This window comes from Pteropus vampyrus, unplaced genomic scaffold (genome assembly GCF_000151845.1).
Source record: "Pteropus vampyrus isolate Shadow unplaced genomic scaffold, Pvam_2.0 Scaffold72, whole genome shotgun sequence".
NCBI classification, from domain to species: domain Eukaryota; kingdom Metazoa; phylum Chordata; class Mammalia; order Chiroptera; family Pteropodidae; genus Pteropus; species Pteropus vampyrus.
Genome location: NW_011888853.1, coordinates 3089296 through 3098275, shown reverse-complemented (window position 1 = coordinate 3098275; position 8980 = coordinate 3089296). Strand labels below are relative to the sequence as shown.

The window sequence follows — 8980 nt, the reverse complement described above, 5'->3', positions numbered from 1 at the left end:
GGCTCCCGAGCGGGAGAGAAAACCCTTCTCCCCCAGACTTCGTGGCTCTCATGCTCTCGGGGTAGTTTCTTAACGGTGTTTTCTGATAAAAGCGGACACGGCCTGTGCTGTCCCCTGTCCCCAGTGCCCGGGCTTCTGTGGCAGCCAGCTCGTTGAGCATCCTCTGATAAGGGCCTCTCGTCCCTCTGCCCGCAGCGGGCACTGACACCTCAGCCCAGGTGTGGGACCTTCGGTCCTGCCCCCAGAGCTTCTGTCTGCCACGATCCGAGGCTTTATAACCCGGGACGCTATGGAGAGCTGGAGTTAAGTGTCCTGGCTCTGGAGTTGGAGGCGGGTTCGAATCCCAGCTGTGCCCATGACGAGCTTGTCATTCTAATCATCTGTGCCCAGGTCCCTCAGGTGTAATGGGCACGATGCCACGTGGCACCTGCCTCACGGTGTGGCGGGTATGCGTATGTGAGCGCTAGGACACAGTAAGCTCTGGGCGAATGAATGTTAGCAGCACAGCCCACGAGCTGATCTATCCTTTCTCCTCCTCCTTCGGTCACAGAAGGCCAGGACTGAGCTGGGCACGTGGCTGCCCGGAGCAGGGCCACTTCCAGCATCCCCTGAAACTGGGCAGGGCCACGTGGCCGGGATCGAGCCAAGGGGCAGTGTGGGGAAGGGGTAGTGTGTGACGTCCAGGAAACAGCCCTAAACGTGGCCCTTCCTGGCCCCTTCCTCCTTCCTGCGGGCTGGAGGACACATAGAATGACTGACTCGTCGTGGCCATCTTGACCCACGAGGCAGGACTCGGGGCAGAAACTACTGTCGGCGAGGAGACAAGGCCAAGGCAGTCCACACCGGCCCTGGACCGACACCTCCAGAGTTTGTGACAGGGAAGAAAACACACGTCCATCTTGTTTAAGTCACTGTTAGCTTAGCCTAGTCCTCACCAACACGGTGTGCGAATTATTAGTAAGGTGGCCATGTGATGACGGGACGCGACGCAGGGCACAGGCACTGCGCAGTGCGTTTCCCAGGTCGGCATCTCTGTCACTCACCTTCCCCTCACGTGCCTGCCCAGGTCGATAGCCTGACCTGGGAGCTGGACCCCGCCCCTCCCCAGCACCTGCCTCTCCCCTCACAGGTGCCGTGACCCCAGCAAGCCGGATGGGATGGGGCGGGAGCATCCCCAGGGAGACCGTGTGAGAGGGGACAGGAGCAGGAGGAGGAGGGAGCACACTACGGTCACCATACCTGGAGCTGCCTCGTCGCCAGGGGGCAGAGGAAAGAGGAGAGAGAACAGGTGAGTGACCGGGAGGGTGGGCACCCTTCCGCACAGGAGGCACTTCTCCGGGGGCGGCCCTGAGGGTGGGTTCCTGTGCCCACCCTTCCCCTGCCTCGTCCACTGCCTCCTCCCACGGGAACCCCCAAGTCCAGCCTAAAGCCCCTTTGCTGGGCTTACAGCATTTGTCGATCTATCTTAGGGAGGGTGGAAAGTTAGGTCACAGTCCTCGATAAAGGACATTTGAGTCTGTGGCATTTGAGAGTGGGGGTGGGGAGGGGGACAAGTTACTAGCTCCCGGGCTGGTGTTTCCTGTGGCAATTAGGGACCGCTTCTCTGATCCATGAGTGGGGACGTTTCTGCGTCCAGTAAGTGCTGGGGGTGACCCATGGGAGCCCAGTCCTGGGGGGGGGGCTCCCGGGGGCGGGGCGGGCGGGCTGGTACCTGGGGCCCCGGGCGACCGCCGAGCTCACCTTCCAGATACTGGCCTCCTTGCCGTACACCACAGCCATGTTGCCGGCCTTGCCGCCCTTGATGAGCTGCTTCTCCGTGTCGTTGAGCTCCTCGGACACGAAGCCCATGAAGGAGTTGTCCGGGGTGTGAGCTGCAGCCAGACCACGGGTCGGGAGGGGGTCACCAGACAGCCGAGGACACACCCGGGTCTACTGAGACCAGCCTCAAGGGAGGGGTCCCGTTCGGCGGGGCTGGGGACCAGGGCTGGGGACCGGGGGGGGGGGGGGGGCGTCTGATGGGGAGAGGGGGTGGTTATCCCTTCGTGCCCTGGAGCAGAGGAATCCCGAGAGGTCACCTAGTCTCCTTGTCTTGTTTTCACACGAGGGAACTGAGGCACAAGGTGGGCAAAGCCCATCACGCTGCCACCTCGGCCAGCGCCCCGCCCTGGTCCACGCCCCTGCTGGCCACGCCCCTGGTGCCCACGCCCCCCGGCGACCACGCCCCCGGTGGCCACGCCCCCACCTCCGCTGCCCTCTCGCCTTTTCTCCCGAGCGATCCTTTCCCATTTGGGCCCGATCTGGTCCCTCCTCTGCACAAAATCCTGCACTGTGGCCTCATACACTTTGTCCCCACAAAGACCTGCAGGACCTGCTCCCCGCCCTCTGCCCCGTGCGACGGCCCCTCACGCCCCGTCCCCAGGCCCTGCCAGGCACACTCCTCGCTCACACAGGTCTCTGCTCACGTGGTGCTGCTCAGGGACCTTTCCGGCCCCCGTCAGTCTCTGGCCCCTTACCCTTATTTTTGGTCCCGGTGCTCCCTGATTGGACATCGTATTGTATATTGATTTGTTCGCGTGTTCTTGTCAGACTACAAGCCTGGTGAGGGCAGAAGCCGTTTTGTTCACTTCTGTGTCCTCAGCCCCTGGGACAGCCCGGGGGGCTGGTTTGGGAACGTGGGAGGCATCTCGCTCTCACCTCCAAGCGTCTGCCCTCTGCCCTCTGCCCTCTGCCCTCTGCCCTCTGCCCAGAGGGAGGGCCCTCCTCCCTTTTCTTAGATGAGAAAAATCCTACTCAGCCTTCAGAACCCCCCTCACATGTCACCTCCTCTCCTCCCAGAAGCCTCCCCTCGGGTCCCCGTGTCCTCCCCTCTGCGGCCCCACCACACTATGCTCGGGTATCCGTTAAATCTCAGAGCTCGCGCCGACTTACCCGTCCCCAGAACTCAATGCGCCAGAGGCGGGGGTTGTGTCTCAGCCTGCCCTACCTACTGGTCAGTGTCTGCCATGGCAGGGATGGAGGCACAGGCACAAGTGCCATGACTTGCAAGGCACGAGGTCCCTCCCTCCCGTGTAGAGGACCTTAAATAGAATATCTATCGAACCCCGGAACCCCGTTACCTAGACTCTACCTTCCCGGGTAAGAGAGGCTGCCTCCCCATAACAGCCCTGATTCTAACCAGATACCCCATCTCTTCGTCTCGGATGCCCATTATCCACATGTGAGCATTTCTGAAACTGAGATGCACACTTTGGTCAAACATGCAGATTTAATATAGTATTTCTACCCACTCCTCGACATCCGCAAAAAGCCACAATCGATATCTGGTGCATCTCAGAAGAGGTGATGGTTTCCTGCTGAAGTGTCCAGAAAGCTCATGGAATCTCGGGAATGAAGACCTGAGTTTTCATTGGTTTGGGCGGGTCTCTGTTGGTCTCAGGCAAAAGATCTAGAGCTTCAGAGGCATAAGGGGGCCCGGGAGGCCTGGCGTCACTTCTGCCACGGCCAGGGCACCAGCAGCCGTCCTGTCTCGGGAGGCTCTGCCCAGGCCAGGAGAGGCCAGGAGGGCAGACCAGACCCTCCCTGACTCCACTTACCCGCCCAGCTCCAGCCTTGCTCTGGCTCTGGCTGGGGCCGCCGCCCAGGCCTCTCTCCCAGATTCTACTTCCTCCCTATCCCCCATTCCGCCACCTCCTCCGGAAGAGACAGGTTTTAGACACAATGAGCTAAACCAGTGGACATGGGACATGAAGTATTACAACCAATTAAAATAACAGGGACCATTAAGCCTTGAGCTTCGGGGGCCAGGGCAAGGTTAAGGCTGGGCCAGGCAGCCGGCCTCCCAGTTAGCTCACCGGGGAAATCAAGTGGCTAGATGGGGAGAGAGGTCTGCCTGTGAACTTCATCCTGCACTTGGCACATTGGCAAGCCTCTCTGGGTTTTGTTTTCTCTCTCTTTAATTTATTCAATCAATGACCATTTTCTGAGGACCTCGCAAGTCTCCAGGGAAATAAAGATAAATCAGCCAATGGCTCCTTTTTGTATGATTGATAATCTATCGGTCGAAACAAATGTGTAAGCAAATAACTCTCAGATCCTTCAATATATGCTTTAACAGAATGAGGTTTAAGAGTTAACGAAACACTCTGCCTAGAATAAGATGAGAGGAGTCGGTCAGTGAAAGCGACGGTAGAGAGTGGACATTCAACTTGGGGTTTTGGAGAATGGATAGGAGTTTGCCAGGTTCAGACTGCCACACACCCAGGGGGACTCCACCCCAGGACAAGTCCTCATGTTCTCAGCACAGATTATTGCAGAAGCTCTTAACCCACCTCCTGCTTCCCCCTTCTCTACCACTGGCCCCTCTGCAGTCTGTGGAATAAAGTGTCTCCAAAACCCTTTTCTCCGTGGCATTCTCTAGCTCAGGAAACTACAGTGAATCTCAAATGACAGCATCCAATATAAACTCAGGAACCTTTGCTAAAAGACCCGCCCCCCGTCCCGGATCCTCCGTGTCCCTCTCACGCGCCTCGGAGCTCATTTTCCAAGGCGCTCACTCTGCTCTTTATCCTCTCTATCATGCGTGCTGCTACCTGCCACTTCCTGCGCCTCCAGAAATCTGCTCCCTGGGACTCTGCCACTGCACTCGCCCCCCTGGGAGCACCATGTTAGGCCCGTTAGACCCGTTAGATGGCCCGTTAGGACAGTCACTCTTTTCTTAGAGAAGCCTCACGCAACCTTGCAATGGGCCCTGGGGTGGGAGTCTGGTCCCCACAGAGCCTCGTGACCTCAGATGGCACACTCTACCTGTCTGGGCCTCAGCTTCCTCATCTGGGCTCCAAGGAAGCTTCCTGCCTTCCCGACCTTCTGGGAGCCAATCAAGCCATTACTTACAGACCCAGAATCGGCGTCTGCCTCTAACACAGCTAGAACCGGGAGAACAAATCAAATGGAAACTCTCAGCGCCTCAAGAGACGCACCGATTTGACAGACTAAGTGAAAATCAGCTACTTTACTTGCATCGAGCTCCTTGGGACCCTGCTCAGAACTCGCTTCGCCCTTAATTTAGTTATAGTCCTGGCGGGGGTGCTGATCCAGCTCTCCGATCCGAGCCTTCAAGAGCCGCGGATTAGATGTGCAAGATGCTGCCGGCAGCCAATACACTGACAGCAATTAAAAGTGACAGCTGATAGCCTCCCAACAAGGAGAAAAAGAGCTGTATCAAACAGTGACATAAGAGGCCACTTAGCAAGGGGACACAGCTCTGCACACCTCTGCCGTCCCCGGGGGAGGCCCCCTACACCAGGGAGGTAGAGAACTGACCGAGTTGTCAAGAAAAGGCTAAATTATTTCTGACATGTCGCATGTAAGAGGGTAGGTCGGCGTACGTTATATGTTTTAGAGTCTCGTTAAAAATAGCTAGAGCCCAGCTCTAATTCCCTTCCTTGCCCGAAGCCCATCATCCGAGGGGTCGCATGGGGGCCCCGGCCCCTGCCTGCAGCCTCGCTTCTCCTTATCCTCGATGTTGGAGCCTGCCGGAGCGCTTGAGTTTCCAGAACCTTCCAGTTCTTTCCACATCCACCTTCACTACTTCTGTTCCCTTCGTGTGGAAAAGCCTGCGTGCCCTGCCCCTTCACACTCAGGCCACTTCTGGCCTCTCTTTCTGGAAGGTCACAGAATCCTCCTTGTCCTGCAACTGTGCTCAGCCACCCTTGGAGAGCCACACGTGCTCGTGGACGGCAAAGGCCACGTCCCGCTGGTGCTGGAAAGGTCACCACATTTCTCCGAAGCCAGGCCAGCAGCCCGCCAGGCTGCTCCCTCCATGCCCCCTGTCCCCAGACGCCAGCAGAGGCGTCCTTCCCATCACACTTTTGCTGCAAGGGGAAGGAGGCTTTCCTGGGGGAGGTCGGTGCCTGCCATGTCCCAGCCCCGCACTGGGGAGGGAGTGAGACCTTGCCTCCTCCAATGCCGCCTCCGAGAACCACAGGGGCCCATCTCCCCTCGGCCCTACCCACGCCATGTGGCTGGGGCACTCACGGAACATGGTCATGAACTGCTTGGGGTTGAGGTTCCAGTAGCCCCAGTTGGTCCGATAGCCGTGCAGCGTGGCATACTCCTCGTGGTTGTACGCGGGCTCCGTCCCAAAGGTGTCGATGACCCGGATTCGGCACCTGCCCCCAGGGACCAGGAACCGGGATCAGCAGCCTCTCGTGTCTCCCTGGGCCAGGGTTGCTGTGGGCGCTGTGACCGGCCGCTGGCTGGTCAGGGCAGTGCAACGTGCGGTCAGAGCTCGGGCTCAGATGCCACCTAGCTATGTGACCATGGGCAGGCACCTTCACCTCTCTGGGTCTGTGTCCCTATCTCTCAAGTGAGGATAACAACGGTCCCACTATTTCAGGGCCCTATGGAGATACCTGAACCATGAACCACTCAGAGACTGTTAGTTATTACGGCTGCCCCAAGGGACCCTGGGAGGGGAGTCACTGCCTGGAGCGGGGTCCTTCCCACTGCCCCAGGGGACACCTGTCCTGTTTGCACTATCCCGGGCAGGGAGCAGCAGTCACTCAGGTCCATAGCCCCTGTGCCCAGGAGCCTGCCACCTCCAGGTTGTGCCTGGCCCACCCTGGCCGAGATGTAGAAGGGCAGGGCCTTGGGTAGACCAGCCACTGCCACGAGCCCATCTTTAGGAAGACAGTGCCTCAAAGTCACCTCTGTGAGTCTGGCCTCTGTCCCACTCTGAGGCTGCCCTTCATGGCCATAACCCCTCCGTCTACCCACCCCCGGGCGTGGGCACCTGGGACTTGGACGCCCCCACGAGGCGCTCCCCCACCCCGCCTCCTTCCCAGTGACCCCGCATCGGCCACATACTGCTGAGGTCAGCACTATTCCCCTGGAGAAGGGCCGGTCATGAGGGGGAGGTGCCACATGCATGGAGAACACGCATTAATAATAAAAGCAATAGCACTGCCTGTCACATTTGTCCCCTAATGAAGTCATGTGGGATCGTCAATAGGGCTGGAGTAATAGCAGGGCTCCCTGGGCTAAATTAAACCCGTGTCCTGCTGGCTGCAGAGACCAGAACGACCTGCCCTCAGATGGGCATTGGGGGTGCTGAACCCCACACAGGAGAGGTCACAGCCCCAGTCCACTGTCCCACGCCCTTCCACTCCTCCCTACAATTCCTCTGGTGACCTCTGACCTCCACCGCTCAGCTTGCCACGCAGCCGAGGGCCACCGGAGCGAGTCCCTCAGGTTTACTGTCCCCCGAGTCAGCTGGGAAGCAGAGGTCCTTGGAGAACAGCGGTGGGGGAGGGGAGCACAGAAGACAGGACTGTCTTCCTTCCACCGCGGGCCCCGGGAGCATGTAGTGCTCCCGCCCTGGGGGCCAGCTGGCAGCCGGAACGTGGGGTGGGGCCGGAGCAGGTGGGGCTGCTGCGTGCGGTCACCCCCCACCCCATCCCGCCCTCTCACCGGTACTTCCGGAAGGACAGTCCCATGTGCTGCTTCATCTGCTGCAGGCCGTGGTAGTCGGTGTAGATGAGGTCGAAAGGCAGGGGCACGGTGAGCGGGCAGTTCCCCCGGCCTGGCGGCACCCCTAAGTTACTGAGAGAAGAGTCCTTCAGAGTCTGAGCCCCCAGCGGGACCCACAGGCTGCAGAGACCCACCTGCCCACCGGCCCTGCGTGGGAAGGGAGAGCGAGGTTGCCCTGGGCGCTAGCAGGCTCCTGGACAGGGCACGAGCGGGGTGGCCAGGCACAGTCGTGGTGGTTCCTCATTGCACGAGAGACACCAGGGAGGGGCGAGTGAGGCCGAGACCCAGCCCGGGCCAGCAGACGTGCGTGCCACACCACGCAGCTGGCCTGGGCCACCTGCCAGGAGGAAGGGGCGCCTCTGGTTGATTTCCACAGACGTGCTCCCTGCAGGGCGCCATAAACACCCCCCCGTGGTCCTCAGTGTGCCGCAGTGTTGGAACTGGAGGGTCCCCAGCTCCCTGCCTCGGAAGACACGATTCTGCTCTCCCGACCAGCCCCTGGCCCACGGAGACGCCCAGCCCTGCCCCGCAAGTGCATCCCACATGCCAGAGTATTTACAGGATCATGTTCATTTGGGACAGAGCTGCCTTGGGGACCTAGCGCTGGAGCCTTTGGGTCATCTCGCTGGAGCCTGAAGGACTTGGCCACAGCAGCCAGTGTAAACTCGCCCCTGCCTAGTCTGCTGACGCCTCCCGCCCGGCGTCAGCGCTGTCTGAGCCAGGCGGAGAGCGGTGTTCTCCCCCGCCCAGCGGCCTGCCTCCCCATCTCCCACCGCCCTTGGTTCTGTGGTCCAGACGCCCCTTCGGGGATCCCTGCGACCAGCAAACTCAGGTGGGATGTGAGAAGCTCTGACAAGGTCACTGGCTCATTAACGGCAAAGGGTGACAATCGCTCAGTTCTCGGGCTCCCTGAGACAGTTCGAGTCAGGCGGAAAAGTACCGGCCTGGATGTCTTTGTGCTGCCTTTGATCACGCTCAGCACGTCACCATCAGAAGCAGTGCGCACTGTCCCCTGAGCACAGTGCCCAACGTGGCACCTTCACAATGAGGTTCATGGTAACCAAATGACAAGGCCACACACGATGGAAAGGTGTGGGGTAAGTTGCAGGGGTCAGCTGGCGCCCCATGGAGAAGGGTAGCAAGTGGGGGGGGGCTCTTCCTGTGCTGGCCCCCACCAGCCAGTGCCCCCAGCCTCACCCAGCTTCCCCACCCTGGCTCGTCTCCAGGAACCTCGGCTGCTACGTGAAGAGAGGGAGATGCAAACAGCGAATAACCATTTTCTCCTCATTTCTGATCCATAAACTTACACACGGCCGAGGGCTCCCCCCCCATCCAGCCTACCCTGCACTGGCTCCCCCCCCCGCCGCTTTCCACGTCGGCTTCTCAGAACCCCCGCTTCCAAGGCGGGCCATGCTTCTCGGGCTTTCTGCTGAAATACCCAGAAAGCAAGAGA

The 8980-nt window shown here is 59.8% G+C and overlaps 1 protein-coding gene across 1 annotated transcript in view; it reads right to left on the bottom strand.

The window, feature by feature from the left end:
• Positions 1 to 8980, bottom strand: part of MGAT5B (mannosyl (alpha-1,6-)-glycoprotein beta-1,6-N-acetyl-glucosaminyltransferase, isozyme B) — a 63241-nt gene that overhangs the window by 18315 nt on the left and 35946 nt on the right. Inside the window, exons 7-10 of the mRNA XM_023531629.1 lie at positions 7468 to 7622; positions 6034 to 6167; positions 1741 to 1871; positions 1240 to 1245 (exon numbers count right to left, since the gene is read on the bottom strand). Coding sequence (XP_023387397.1) covers positions 1240 to 1245; positions 1741 to 1871; positions 6034 to 6167; positions 7468 to 7622 — 426 coding nt within the window. The remainder of the gene's footprint in view (positions 1 to 1239; positions 1246 to 1740; positions 1872 to 6033; positions 6168 to 7467; positions 7623 to 8980) is intronic.